Source organism: Pteropus vampyrus, unplaced genomic scaffold, assembly GCF_000151845.1.
Source record: "Pteropus vampyrus isolate Shadow unplaced genomic scaffold, Pvam_2.0 Scaffold1, whole genome shotgun sequence".
Classification (NCBI taxonomy): domain Eukaryota; kingdom Metazoa; phylum Chordata; class Mammalia; order Chiroptera; family Pteropodidae; genus Pteropus; species Pteropus vampyrus.
Genome location: NW_011888782.1, coordinates 41119044 through 41135090, shown reverse-complemented (window position 1 = coordinate 41135090; position 16047 = coordinate 41119044). Strand labels below are relative to the sequence as shown.

At 31.8% G+C, this 16047-nt stretch overlaps 1 protein-coding gene across 9 annotated transcripts in view; it reads right to left on the bottom strand.

Moving 5' to 3' along the window:
* Positions 1-16047, bottom strand: part of SENP7 (SUMO1/sentrin specific peptidase 7) — a 135824-nt gene that overhangs the window by 8568 nt on the left and 111209 nt on the right. For 8 of the 9 annotated variants that reach the window (XM_011387336.2, XM_023527432.1, XM_011387281.2 and 5 more), the window contains 5 exons: positions 12305-12484; positions 10927-11189; positions 8780-8913; positions 6984-7100; positions 3659-3781 (listed from right to left, as the gene is read on the bottom strand). In XM_011387336.2, the coding sequence (XP_011385638.1) occupies positions 3659-3781; positions 6984-7100; positions 8780-8913; positions 10927-11189; positions 12305-12484 (817 nt within the window). The remainder of the gene's footprint in view (positions 1-3658; positions 3782-6983; positions 7101-8779; positions 8914-10926; positions 11190-12304; positions 12485-16047) is intronic. The other variant, XM_023527438.1, reaches the window with a different exon arrangement.

Sequence of the window (16047 nt, the reverse complement as noted above, 5' to 3'; positions counted from 1 at the left end):
AACTATAATATGTCATAAGGAATAATGTTACAGCATCTAGGAAAGCTACCTATAAAAGGGTTGGGACACACACAAAAAAACAAATAGTTTCTTTCCTTCACATCATCAGAGAGGTTAAAGAAGAAGATATCAAACCAAATTTCTGGATGTCAAAAAAAAATTTCGAAAGGGGATGGCATTTAACAGAGGCATAAAAGAGGTGGTATATGACTTCTGGATGAGGGATCAGTCCCTTGAAGTACTTCTTTTTATGCAGAGAATTACACGTTATTAAGTTCTATATATTTATATATCGACTGATACAGGAAACAGATAACCTTTGCCCCATCCCTGTTCATCTGCCTACCTAACCAACCTCACAAAGGGAGACATTAAGAGTAAGACGGGATCCAAAATAGGCTAAAAGATGTGGTAGGAATTAGACATTATGTGGAAGATTAATTTCATAAAATATTTAGGAATCATTTGTTTACTGAATTTTCTTATTACAGAATGAACCATTACAAGATTATAAACAATTACTTCCAACTATTGTATATTCTGTTAGTTTTCCATGTAAAAATCTTAAGAATAGACACCTAGTTTTCTTTTGTTATGTTGGTGTTTGGTAGATTTCCTTATGCTAACTTTATTTGATTGGGAATTTATCAGACATACGATGGGATAAGGAGGATAGAAGTGAATATGGGAATCACATGTAATCTTTTATTCTCAGTTCCTGTGTAAAAAATCCTCAAATAAATGTCTAACAATTCTCTCTCCATTCAATAATACACATTATCATTATCTTTTACTTTGAGTTCCTAGTATATTCCAAGCACTGACCAAAGGCAGTGGGGATAGAGTAAAAAAATAAGACATCCTTGACCTCATGGAGCTTATACTTTAGGCTAAGAAATAGAAAATGAACAAGCAAACATACAAACAAATGAAATGATTAGAAATTATGTTGTAAAACAAAAAGTACTAGGAGAAAAAAATTAAGTCAGGAAATAGGAAAGAGCTTAGCATATTTGAAAATTGAAAGGAGGTAGGTCGAGCTAAAGTATATGGTGAGGCAGGGAACGTTGTGAGATGAGTTGAAGGAGATGGAGAGAAGCTAGATCTTGCAGGACCTCATAAAGCATAGTAATGAGTTTGTGTATCATGTAGTCATCAATTTCCAAACACTAATAGTTTGAGCCTTTTGTAGGGAATGTATTGGCCAGGGTTAAGGTTTGTAACTTCAGCCACTTTGCTTTTGAGTTATCTTATTTTTTAGCTGATTTACAGGGATTTTTTTTGTGTGAATACTAATTATACATGTCAGATCAAGCATTAGTATGAGCATTTGTATGTGTGTATCTCACCCTTACTCTGGAACATAACTCATGTAACTTTATATTACTTTTATATACATTAGGCATATAATAGCTACATTAGATAACAGACAGAAAAAGTTCAGAACCATATCCTTTCACTCATGTGTGGGATATAAAACTGAAAGCAACAAATGAGCAAGACAAACAAAAACTCATAGACAAAGACAATAGTTTAGTGGTTATCAGAGGGAAAGACGGTGGGGGAGAGGTAGAAAGGGTAAAATAAAGGGGGTCAAATATATGGTGACAAAATTTGATTTTGAGTGGTGAATACACAATGTAATATACAGATGATGTATTATAGAGTTGTGCACTTGAAACACATAATTTTATTAACCAATGTCACCCCAATAAATTTAATTTAAAATAAATAAAAACAAAAATAATTTTTTTTTTTAATTTAAAAATATAGCAGAAATCTACCTATTTCAATTTCCTCAGCTTCTAGGTAGGTATGCCAAATTCATTATCTCTATATTGACTAAGATTCTTAAAACAAAATGTGGGATTAAATGTATGGTACCAAAAATCAATATCTATATATATAAAATAGAACAGGAGAACATCAGAAATGTTAAATATCAAATTTATTTAATAAATCTTCCCCTTCCATATATACTTCTCCATTAACCCTGATTATCAAAAAATATTTTCAAATTGTGATTTTCTCCTTAATTGATCCTGGCAGGCCATGTCCATCAGCACAAGTTCCAAACCTATAAACACACTCAAAATATAGTTGACTACACATTCCAGTTTGCCTAGATAGCTGCAGTATAAACATGTTGCCCAGTATAGCTAAGAATAGAGCCTCTTTTTATTCTCTCAAGTGTCTTCATTTAGACCATAAATTATATAAACAAAAGAAAGAACATGAACTTGAAAATTGGAAAGCTATATCCAACTATGAATAACTTATCTAACTTCTTTAGGTTTCAACTAATAAAGACAATGGCATTTATCTTCAAGATTTTCATAGAATCAAACAAAATAACTTTATGTTCACTGTCTTGGTTCTAAGCAGCTCAATAAATGTTAATACTCTCCCTATTCCTACCCTCTTTCTCCAACAATACAACAAATTCTGACAGTTTACTCATTTCATCATCTTCTAACTTGCTTATTATTCCTATTTATTTTAAAGGGATGAAACAAACTCTCACAGCCAATTTTTAAAGGCAGCCCAGTACAAATGAAAACATTTCTGAACTAGAGATTAGAAGATAGATTTAAGTACCAACCAGTTCTGCCACTCACCACCAGCTGTCTGTCTTAAGCCATTTAATCTTTATTGACTTCCTTCCTCATCTGAAAACTCAGGATATAATATATATGCCCTACATATCTAAAAGCTCTATTATAAGAGGAATTAATGTATAAAATGTACCTTGTAAGTTGTAAAGTAGTAGACAAATGTTTATATTAACTTTTTAAAAATAAAAATTCTTAATTTTATCATGTGTCTACCATACAGATTATCACACAAATTATTAGGAGTAGGGAGAGGGATAAAATGGCTCCAGGCTATAATAACTATCCAAGCTACTGCTATCTAAAAAATAAAAATAACTCCTTCCTCCTTTTTGCCTATCCTTATCCTCTGCTCTATGTGTTTTAGCATTAAAACCTATAGCATCAAAAAATACTTTAACAGAAATTCAGCTAAATTGTCAGACTAAATATGACATTTTGTATATTTAGTATATTTATAATGTTACATCAGTTTAAATTAATAATAGTATATTGGTGAGGGTCCAAACAGGAAAACAAATAGCACTCTATATATTTAAGACAGATAAAATGTAATCCAGAGAATTGACTACAGTGGCAAGAGAAAAAGTGCAAGAAAAAGTCCCAAAAAAGGGGATGGTGAGGCAATCAGAGATTAGCATGGTAGGAAACTGCTATACCCCTATGCTAAAGGGCAAAGGGAAAAAGAAGTACAGCGAGATGGAAGCTAGAGTTCTAGCAGGTCTGTCCATTGAGAGATGGACCCATAGAAGAAATATAGCCAATGCCAGAATCACTACCCAAAGCTTCTTCCTTTCTTACCTTCCAACCTCCAGTGTCCCTCAAAGAGCAGGCATTGAAAATGCAGCCTGCAAGAGTCAGCCTCCATGTAATAGGGAACGCTACTGTGGAAGCATGAGAAATGTCTCATAGAGCAAAGAGACCCAGGACCTACACAAGTGGTAATACTGCTATCTCTAGAAATGCTATAGGAAGTTACTTCACTAGGAATGTCAAAATAGTATATTTGCCTCTCAAAATTTAAGTATATTAGAAGATTGACTTACGAGAGATTTGGATTATCTTCTGTTAAATTATTTTCCTTTCTTGTCAAGCATTTATAGAAAAAGCTACTGAAAATGTGACTTCGTTCAACAAGTTCATCTGATGCCTTCTCCAATATAAGATACCTGGTAATGTAGCAACAAAATTATTTTTAGATTTTTTTACCTGGGCTTCCCCCAATTATCTTATGTGTCTTGGGAATTGTCATTTTTACATCCAATTAGATTCAAAGCAATCTTACAATTTGCTGTAATTTCAGCTTTCTTTGTTCTTTAGTTACTTACATCAAGATCGTTTAAAGCAGAAACTGCCCACTTATTCATTTACATTTAACAAATATTTATCAAATTCCTAACATGTCATGCATCATTTACACTAAAGACACAAAAGGTGAAAAAAAAAAAAAATACTCGCCTCAACAGAGCTTAAAATCCAGAGGAGGAAGGGTAGAAGGAAATGTTAACCAAATAATTACACAATCAAATATAAAACTGAAACTGACAGTCCTAAATAAATCAAGAAAAACTTTAATAACTCTGAGACATGACTAATTTCTAAATTCTTTTTCCGCTACTATACTAAAATAATTCTTCAGTAAGCTTATAATTCAATCATTAAATTTCAAACCCTTCATAATTCGAGAACTCTGCTATTCCTAATGTTTATGCAAGTTGAAAAATGACCTTGTAATTGCTTTTTTTTAAAGCATAAAAGACAAATACAACTTGAAGTTTTTTAAATGTGATTATGGGGAGGATATACTACATGGAAGGAGACACAAAAGATGCTTCTGGGGTGCTAGAAGTGTTCTTTGTCTTGATCTGAGTGATGATTACATGGGTACATACATATGTGAACACTCATAAGCTGTACATTTAAGATTTGTGTATTTTACTACTTGAAAGTTATTCATCAATTTGAAAAGTAAATAGAAAATAGTCTAAAAAATAGTTAAAATCCTAATAAGACATTAAAATTAATATCAAAGATGATCCAATTCATGTCACAAAATATACATTTGATATTATTATAGGACATAAAAGCAAGATGCTTAACCTTTAGGAGGAGAATGATAATAAAATAACTTCAAAATAAGGCAAAATATTATAAGTACCATAAAAGAGATGTAAATGAAGTATTATGGGAGTTAATAATATCTGTTTAAAAGATCAAGAAAAGTCTCATGAAGGAATCTTGAAAGAGAAATAAAATTTCAGTAGGGTGAAATAAAGAGGTAAGTATTCCAGGAAGCAAGAATAACAGGGCATTAATGCAGAAGAGTGAATAAGGATAAGCTTCATTTAGCAAACTTTACAATTCAATTCTGCTGGACTATGTAATAAATGTAGGGTTATTACAAGATGACTGAAAAGACATATTGATGTCATATTATCAAGACTCTCAAACGCCAGATTGTGTTTGAACTCATTTTGACAAGTAATAAGAAATACTAAAAATTTCTAATGAGAATAGCATTCTTAGAGTAGTTTAAGAAAAATAATTGTTGTAAAAATATACTTAATAGATAGGAAGACACAAAGGACACAAGGAAACTACTTAAAAAGATAAAATAACAATTTAGTTAAGATAAGGAATACTAGAAAGCTCATGATGGCAGAAGAGATTAAATGAATTTGGGAGACAGAATCCATTAAAATTGACAACTGAATGTGTCAAAGTGAGAGTGATGAATCTATGATGACGGAAACTTTCGTTCCCAGCCTAGATAGAATAATAGGAACCAGATTTATCCTCCTGCTTGAAGTAAGAAAAAAACTGAAGGAATAAAAAATGAAACTATAGTTTTCAGAACCCTGGACAACATGCAGTGAAGAAGAATGATCCTTGAGAAATGGAAAACAAACAAATAAGGTGAGCTCCACTAATGCCTCAGCTTACTGCTTTGATAGTTTCCAAGCTGCAGCACGAGAACATGTAACCCAGGTATAGCCTGGAGAGATCAAGGCAGCTCGAGGTTGCAGATCAGAATATTGGAAAGGAAAGAACTGTATGTATATAGAGAGAACTTCAAATGTCCACAGAGAGTCCTCATGTACTTGGCAGAATATTGATCATTGCATGTGTGTAAAGAAAATAGCTAAGGCTGGGAAAAGAACTACCTGAAAATATTAGATAAACGATACTCAGCATTCACACAAGCCACAAGAATAATGTCTTTTCCTACCAGCTAGGCTGGAAAACCTCATGATTCATGAAGCATTGGGTAGAAAATTCAGAAAGGTCTTTCCTCAGCAGTGGGGATTAATTTGTTGTTCTCGCCTAACAAATCTTAAAAAGCATGACCCTTGAAAGTATCAAACTGTTTCCAAATAACTTTGTTCCAGAACAAAATTCAAGAACATTTGCAGGAATACAAAAATACCCAGCACCCAATAAAAAAAAATTACCAGACATGCAAAAAGCAAAAAAACAACAAAACAAAAAACAAAAAACTCATACTGAAGAGAAAAATCAATCAACTGTAACCAACTGACAAAGATGTCAGCATAAGTAGAAAAGGACATTAAAACAGTTATTATAACTATATTCTATATATTCAAAAGTTAAACAGAGACACGGAAGATATTTTTTAAAGACCTAAACAAAATTTGCAGAGATTAAATCTACAATGTCTGAGATAGAGTAAAGATGATGAGACCTGGGGCCTAAGTAACTAGAATAAGTATAGTATTACTAGTAAAACAATAAGCCTAAGTACAATAATAATAAATTTAGTTTGAGAAGTGTCAGTGAAATAATTAGATATCTTGAAGAAGTGTTGAAAATATAGGTCTAGGGATATAGGACAAAATGAGGGCTAGAAACAAATTACCTTTGCATGAAAGTTGATAAAACTTTTCTATCTTTTCCTTCAGCTTAGCTATACAAATATTTAAAAATTATTTTTAAACTAATAGTGATATGGTTTTTTTAAATGACTGTTAACTCTTTTAGTGCTTAAAGATACAATAAATAACTATACAGAGTTGTGTCTTTTCAGTTTCCAAAGTTATTCATAATTATGTAAGTACTTCTTTTACCTCAATAATATAATAGTCAAAGACGAATAAATCAAATATAAACAGAAACTAAAACAAACAAACAAAAAACAGCTATTCTCCTGAAGACTAAGTATCTGTGGGAAGTAAAGGAATGAAACTGACAGTCAACTCTAGAAAACGTTGGTAGGCAAAAACTTTTCAAATCTGAAATCTTGGCAGTTTACCTTTAACTAGAGTTTAATACTTCAGAGATAAAAACATTTACTTTAAGATTCACATCAAAACCTGTAAAACAAATGAGAAGATCTTTTATCACTGTACTTACTTAAGGTAGAAATCAATAATTACATCATTAAGAAACTCTCCTTCTTCTAAGCACTCCAGATCTTCATTAGTTACTCCTAATCCCCCTTTAGTAGGTGGAGGAGGATATACGATCAACCTTAAAAAGTAAAAATAAAGTTAAAATAAATATGTGTTTCAAATTCTAGAATCAAAGAGATTTGTTATATGGAATAACGGGGCAGTAGTATTCAATAACTAAAATATAGGGTAAAAATATTTGTCAGGAAACAAGCAATTATATTTTCCTTCATTTTCAAAGCTACTAATGGTACCCTCATTGATTATCTTTTCATTTTCAATTCTTCCCATGTGGGCTAGACTCAATATTTGTCTAAGCCAATAGGTTATATCTCACATTCAGTTATAATACCATTGAGGATCTCTCTCTTCTGCACAATTTTTAACTTTCAACAAACTGATATAATAAACCACAGAAGATTTTCCTGTGCTCTACTTTCCACAGGAAATCCCCAAGAATAATTCCTTTCCATTCAGAAGAGACAGCAGTCAAAAACTATGCTCTGGAAGTGGTTCCACAGTGTAGCAGTTAGCACATCTGCTTTACACACAGAAGGTCCTGGGTTTGTGCCTCAGTGGAGCCACAGTCCATGATCTATGGCCATGCCATCCTGAACGAGCCCAATGTCTGATCTCAGAAGCTAAGCAGGGTTGAGCCTGGTTAGTACTTGGATGGGAGACCACCTAGGAAGACTAGGTACTGTAGGCATAAATAATAAAAAAAAATTTTTTTAATTAAAAAAAAAAACTATGCTCTACTGGTGGCTAGTCTAAACCAGGAGGTGAGCAATAAAGAAATAACGGGAGGTTTAAGAGGCAAGTTTCCCATAATAGAGTGCTTACAATGTAAAATTTAAGAGAACGTAAAGAAAATGACTAATTAGAACACAATCAAAAAGAAGTAGAAAACAGATGACAACTAATCAGGCATTTTTCTTCTGGCACGCTCTTTTCAAGTTCAGAAATAAGACCAGTTGTGAATTCCTGGCTATAATCTTGGAATAAACAGGGTAATACTCATTGCACAAATGTAGTCAATAATAAAGGTATCATATGTACTTCTTAAACTAGAAATATACAAGAAGGTTAAGTTATCTGCAATTGATTTAATCTTGGTAACCATGGACAGCAACTAAATCAAATAAGAATATATATAAACATTTTAATGCTAATATGATAGTTTCTATTATACTGGCTATTTTCCTGTCCCATGTTTTCATTTGTTTTGTTTTGTTTTCTAAAAAACAGAAAAGGAATCATACAGAGGAATAAAAATCACCCTCGAATGCACAGATTCCCAATTCTGCCTTCCCACCATGAGAAGACATATAAAAGATAAAACATAAACAAAGAAGCAAGTTCTGAAAGGAAAGTTATGATAAAATCTAAAGTACCTTAAATTGAGGCACATCCTAGTAAGCAAATTCATTTTCCTACTATATATTCAGATGTGGAATATATAATCTTAAAAATCATACACTGGTATTCAAATCTTTTCAATAAATGCTTTAATCTTACCAAATTTGACATTTTGGCTGCCATTTCTGTCTTATTAACATAAAACTAAATAAAATGACAACAACTGTTTTCTTAAAATTTTTTTAACTTTCTCATAAATTAAGAAAACATTATTTCTATTATTAACTGTCAGTGTGAAAGAAAACTTCAAAACATTTAAAAAGGTAAACTACTTAAAATCAGCAACATGAATGAAAACTAATGTTCCCTTTACAAAACAGAATATGACACAGTACATACTTCTGAACAGGTCCAGTGTGCCTGACTTCTCGCCATTCTTCATCTGGATTAGTTGTAATAGAAAGTGAGTAGCAACCACTAGTTTGCTTCTGCAGGAAGGTGTAATTAGGCTTGGCTGTATCTATATTTGAGGGCTAACAGAAAATAGCAAAGAAAAAGGTCTCATAGATACATAAATACATATTAACTCTCAAAAGGCAAAGTCAAAACCTAGACTTGTAAGAGAAAGTGTGACTAAAAGAAATCCATATCAAGTTATAGCTATACTTTTAGAATTTTTACAAAGACATAAACATCAAAATAATACTTCTGGATCAAAGGATATTGTACATACAATGGTCAAAGTTTCACTTACAGTGTTACTTACAGATCTGGGCTTTATAATTGAAGAAAAATTTGAAAATCACAGTTCAAAATTAACAAAAGAGGTGATAAAATGGTAGAAAAATTTAAAAGAAAATGAAAGAGTTTATAATATAAATTGATCTTCTATTATTAAATGGAAAAATAGGATATAAATTTGCATATACAATAATTACCATGCAAAATTTTTACAGCACATACATAAAGAAAAACAGTGGTAAAAGTCTCCTCCTTGTCTTCCAGTAATGTGGTTGTCTACAGAACTTTTAAATAATAGATTAGCTCCAAACCAAATCATTGTGTATGTGTGTATGCATGTGCACACCACAGCAAACTTAAGAATTAAGACCTTTCTTTCTAGACGTATTTGGCAGAGATACACAAGCCACATTTTGTTGTTGTTGTTGCTTTTTTTTTTTTTTTTTTAAAACAGACTTTTTAAAGACTACTTTCAGGGATCATTTCTATAGTTTGTTACTAGAGAAGCTTCTCTGAAGAGCACCCAAGGGATTAGGAAGTACAAATGGACGGTTACAAAATAGACATGGAGATATAAAGTGTAGTATAAGGAAAATAGTAATAATGTTGTAATAAATATGTAAGGGGAAAGAAGGGTACTAGATTTAGTGGAGTGATCACTTTATGAGTTATATAGATCTCTAAAAACTGTGCTGTACAGATGAAACTATTATTGTATGTAAACTATAACTGAAAAAAACTCAATAAATTGTATGATATAAATATAAGCAACTAATTGTCTATTATATTTCAGTAAAGCTGGGAAAAAAATTAAAAATTAAAAAAATTAAAAAAGACTTTAAACTTACTATTAATCGTTTAAAGATAATTATAGACTTACAGAAGAAAGTTGCAAAAAACAAACAAGCCTCTCCCAGATTCCCATAAATACTAACATCTTATATTACCATAGTACAATTATCAAACATAAGAAATTAACCTTTGCATAATATTATAAACTAAATTACAGGCTTTATTCTGATTTCATTAATATCTTTTGTTTCAGGATCCTACAATTCCTCAGTCTTTCCTTGTCTTTCATAATCTTGATATTTTGAAAGAGTATTAGTTTTTTCGTAACTAGGTTTGTCTGACCTTTCTCATGATTAGACTGAGGTTATGCAATATTGGGAAGACTATACAGAAGTAATGTACCCCTCTCAGTGCATGATGTGATAGGTACATTTTGTCAACATATCTTATTACTGGTGATGTTACCTCTGATCACTTGGGTTACAGTGATGTCTGCCAGGATTCTCCACTTTAAACTTATACTTTTTATAATTAATAAATATTTTGGGGAAGAGAGTTTGAGATCATGCACATGTCCTGTTTCTCCTTAAGTTTTCACCCATTAAATTTAGGATCTCTCGGTGGACCTTGCCTGCAACAATCATAACTATCATTTTTCTAGTGATGGTTTTATATTTCTCTTATTCTTTTTATATTTATTAATTGGAATACTTTTGTAAGAAAGATGTGTCCTTTTATCCACCATTTATATTTATTTATTCAGTTCATTATTTCAGTTATTTGTATCAACAGAGATTTGTGGGATTTTATTTTATTCTTTGGTAATAATGACATGCTATCATTATTGATTTTGCTGAGCAAACTATTCTAACTTGAAATTGAGAGTTCTTTCAGGTTTGCTCCAGTGCCCTTTTGATAAAACACAGCATTTTGAAATCAGCCTGATTTCAATGAAAGAATTTTTACCAAACCTCTTCCCTCCTCCTCACCAATTATATTAATCATGTACTAACCTGAGATGTTGATTTCACCTTCATTTCTTCAGCAGCAACCACAGGAAAAGAGCAAGCTGAAGGATAATAATGATGAATAAAAGAGCTTTCTTTTGAAGAGAGGTTCTGAAATAAAGGAAGTGCCTGAACCCAAGACAATGGATAAGAAAGCTCTAGTTCTCCATTGGTGGTACTTATCTCTGTCATAATATCTTTCAATTTCAATTCTTCTCTTTGTGTAATAGGATTGTGTAGCTCAAGGAAAATGAATTCACTGGATTTTGCTATTAAAAAAAAAACAATAATTTTTATCAATAGTATTATTTTTCAAGGGTACAATTAAAATAATTTGATTATTAATAACAGTAAAGTTCATATATAACCCAACAAAGTATTTTTTATGTTAGTTAATAACTCACGCAAATTAAATCCCCAAATAGGCCATTAGTAATTAGAACAAAAATTTCACAATAGTATTGACCTCTATATTTCCAGGACATGGCATTTAGTAGGTACTAGTAAACACTTGTTAATGAATGTATAAATAAATGAATTAATTAATGATAACTAAGCAATTACTTTTCTCTAGCCTCCCCCACATATTAAATCTATTAATGAAAAGGCATTCTAATCAAACACTTCGCCCACCATAATGATTATGAGTGGCTGGCTATATTTCCCTAAATTCTCTGCTATGTAATCATGAATTTTCCCAATTAATTTGGAGGTAATTAGGATAGCAAAATAACTAATTTTAAAGGTAGAAAATTCAGTTCACTACTTAACATTTTTAATGTGCAAAGGAGTTTGGGGAGGGGAAGTAGAGATCAAATAGATAAGAAAGAACTTTACTAATTTGATTTACCCAATTCTAAACCAGACTCCTTTAGACTTGGAAACTAAACGAAGTTGGGAAATATTTCAAGATGCATATAGGTAAGTGTTATGGGAGCAAACAGAAAAGTACTCAACCCAGTCTTAGAGAAAGGATATATAAGTAAACCATGTTTCTCTCTTAGAAACTAAAGAAAATGTTGAAGGTAAAGACCTCTGTATTTTATTTAACTTCACTACAGATTAGTTCAGTCACAGTTCACTATAAAATAAAGGCAAGAAACTCATAAGAAAGGCAGCCAGGGATGGCAACTGACTAAAAGATAAGGTATTCTTTTTATTTTATAAGATGATTTCATTTGGTTGAATGAAAGTATCAGAAGAAATTATGTGAATAAATAAAATAACTTATCTTATATAATATTAAGGGATAAAATTTTTTTAATTCAATGAACTTAATTTTGAGTTAATGAAATTACATTCTATTAAATTATCTTTCAAGAAAACTACTTTATTTACAGGACTTCTCAGGTTATCCTGAAATTTAGAAATCACTTATACTCACATTGCTGGCTTAATATAGAGTTTTCTAATTGAGTCTGAATCTCCTCAAGATAATGTGAAGAGACCCAGAGGAAAAGGATAGCATGACTCCTTTTACTGTGATCATCATCCTTACTTTTCCATAACCCAAACCTCTTTAAATGTTTGGTATCCACTAGCAATGAAACTTCATTCAGGGACACTAAAATAAATAAAATACAACAAATTAATAAATTAATCTATTTAGGAAAAACAATACTTTTATACTATATAACTCTTCTTTACTACATTTTTCAAAAAGAATTATGTAATTTTTCAAAAATATTATTTCTAGTGTACTTCACTAAACTTAGCTGAAACATCCCAAACTATTATTAAAGTAAAAAGGTCATATTACAATTAGAAAGTGTCAGATAATTATGAAAAGATAATTAAATGTAACAATTTAGTTTCTCACATTATATGATCTCAGTTATATCCAAGAAAGGAAAATATGAAATTAAATTTCCATGGCATAAAAACCTTGTCCAGAGAAATTTCTTACTAGGAGTTTCAATACCACCAGCAAAAAGGGGGAAAAAAGAAAAAAAAAGACTACCTTATCAATGCAGAAAACTAAGCATAGTATAACTTAGAAAATTAAGTATTTCTATCTTGGTCACTACTATCATCCAAGACTCCAAATGCTATCATAAGCCAATTTATGTCTATCCTTCTTTTTCCATATATCTACATTCTACTACACAGACGAACCACTATCAAAAGATTCTCAAGAATAAATATGAGCTTCTGAATGGTCTGTGATAATATTTCTTTTAAAATTCTTCTACGTTTTACTTATCAAAACTTGTAGGTAATCACTCTGAACTATCACTCTTTCTCCCTCATAGAGAACTAAAAGAATCTCTTCTGGGGACTTTTTTTTTTTTTTTAATTCAAATAAACATACTTTTTTTTTTTTTTAATTCAAAGAAACATAAAACTGGTATAAAGAAATCCTGAAGATCATTAAGTACAACTTTAAGGAAACAAGCAGCTGAACTAGGATATCAGCTAAGTATAAACCCAAGATGGGTACCGATTCAAAACAAATCTCAATATTTAGCCTCTCATTCATTATCTCCTGGCACCTTGCTATTCAAACTGTAGTCCTCAGCATGTGACACTGGCATCTCTTGGGAGCCAGTAAGAAATGCAGAAAACCAGGCCCCACCCTAGATGTACTGAATCAGAAGCTTCAGTTTATCAGAACCCCAGGTGATTCATATAAACATTAAAGTTTGCAAAGCATTTTACAATAAGCATTCTAATAACGTTAACTAGTTATCTTAATGTTCTCATGCCAGCCATTCTTTTTTTACCTTTTCTTATAAATTAATACATTAAACACCTCTTTCTTTCTTTCATATTTCTTCCTCTTTTCCTCATTCTTTCCTTCCCTTATTCTTCATGTCTTCTTCTTTTCCCTTTCTGTATTTCATGCTATTTATCCTCTGTTCCTGTGTGCATGCATATCTGCCTACTGTCCTCTCTTCCTATCCTGTCCTATCCTATCATATGCTATCTCCTCTCTTTTACTCTCTATTTACAGGCTCCTTTCAACAGACTATCAATCACTTGTCTATGGCTCTAACCATTTACATTTTATATACCTACCTACATACCTTCCTATCTACCTGTCATCCACCCATCTTACAATTTACTGCAATATTTTAACTAACTTTTAGGTTTCTTTCCCCACTGCCCAGAATTGTGCTTAATTTTCTCACTAGTTCCTACTTTTTAAACCCCCATGTCTCTCTCACACTCTTTTTCTTTTGTATTTTACTCTTTCCTAGACTCATCGCTTTAAACTTTTTTTCCTCACACTTCCCTTTAGATCTTGCCCCTTTCCTTCTTTATTCCTTCTTTTATAGTCTTTTTCTATATCTTTTCCCACATCATTTCATTCTGCCCTTTTCTCTTTCTTTCTTCCTTCTTACTCCACCTGTATCCTGCATGCCTGTCTGTCCTTTCTTCCTTCTTCTTTCCTTCCACCTTCCCCTCTTTCATCCCTTTATTTCTCCCTTCCTCATCCCTTCTTCCATGCTTTTTTACTGGCTCCTGTTTTAAAAAAAATTTTTTTTTTCATTCCAATCTCTTTTGTTCTGTTTCTCTCTGCATCATTCATACAATCTTTCATATTGGCCAATACCTTTTAAAGTCTGTGCTCTCTCTCCACCCCTCTCCCTCCCTCCTTATCCTTCATTTTACTGTCTTTCTTTAAAACTGACTTCCAATTTTTTCCAGTTTTACTGAGATATAATTGACATATAACATTGTGTAAGTTTAAGGTATCAAATCTGTTGATTTGATACACTTATTTATTGCAAAGCGATTACCACCATAATGTTAGCTAACACTTTTATCACGACACATAAATACCATTTAATTCTTGTGTTGAGAACATGTAGGATCTACTCTCTTAGCTACTTTCAAGTATATAATACAGTATTAATAACTATAATCACCATATTGTATATTAGTTCCCCAGAACTTATTGATCTTATAACTGGAAGTTTTAACTCCAACATCTCCCCATTCTCCCTACCCCTCAGCCCTTCGTAACCATTATTCAAGTCTCTATTCCTGTGAGTATAGCTTTTTTAGATTTCACACATAAATGATATCCTGAGGTATTTGTCTTTCATCTCACTTGTCATAATGCCTTCAAGGTCCATTCGTGTTGTTCTTCTTTATCATGGCTGAATACTACTCCATCTTAATCCATCTGTTGACAGACACAGATTGTTTCCATATCTCATCTACTGTGAATAATGCTGCAGTACAGATATATTTTTAAGATCTTGTTTCTCATTTCCTTTGGATATATACCTAGAAGTGGGATCACTAGATCATATGCTAGTCCTATTTTTAATTTTTTGGAGGAACCATCATATTATTTTTCATAGTGGCTGTACCAACTGACATTCCTACCAACAGTGCACAACATTCATTATCTCTTGACTTTTTGATGACAGCCAATTTAACAGGCGTGAAGTGATACTTGTTGTGGTTTTGGTTTGCATTTCCCTGTTGATTAGAGATGCTGAGCATCTTTCATGTGCTTAATGGCCATTTGTAGCTCTTTGAAAAATGTCTTTTCTCTGCCTATTTTTTAACGGAATTGATTTTTTGTTTGGTTTCTGGCAGGGAAGGGTGTTTGTTTTGTTTTTGCTTGTTTGCTATTGGCTTGTATGAGTCATTTATATATTTTGGATATTAATCCCATATCAGATATGTGATTTGGAAGTATTCTCTACCATTTTCTACATTACCTTTTCATTTAAGTTGATAGCTTCCTTTGCTGTAGAAGCCTTTTAGTTTGATGCAGTTCCACTTGTTTATTTTTGCTTTTGTATTCTTAGTTTTTGGTATCAAACCCAAAAAAAGCATTGCCAAGATGGATGATAAGAAGTTTACTGCCTATGCTTTCTTCTAGGAGTTTTATGGTTTCAGGTCTTATGTTCGGCCTTTAATCCATTTTGAATTGGTTTTTGTGTACAGTAGAGGTATGGTTTCAGTTTCATCTTTTTGTATGTGGCTGTCCAGCTTTCCTAGCACTATTTATTAAGGAGACTATCCTTTTCTCATTATATATTCTTGGATTCTTTGTTGAAAATTAATTGACCATATATGTGTGGGTTTATTCTTGGGCTCTCAATTCTATTCCATTGATCTATATGTTTATTTTTCTGCCAATACCATACTGTTTCAATTACTATA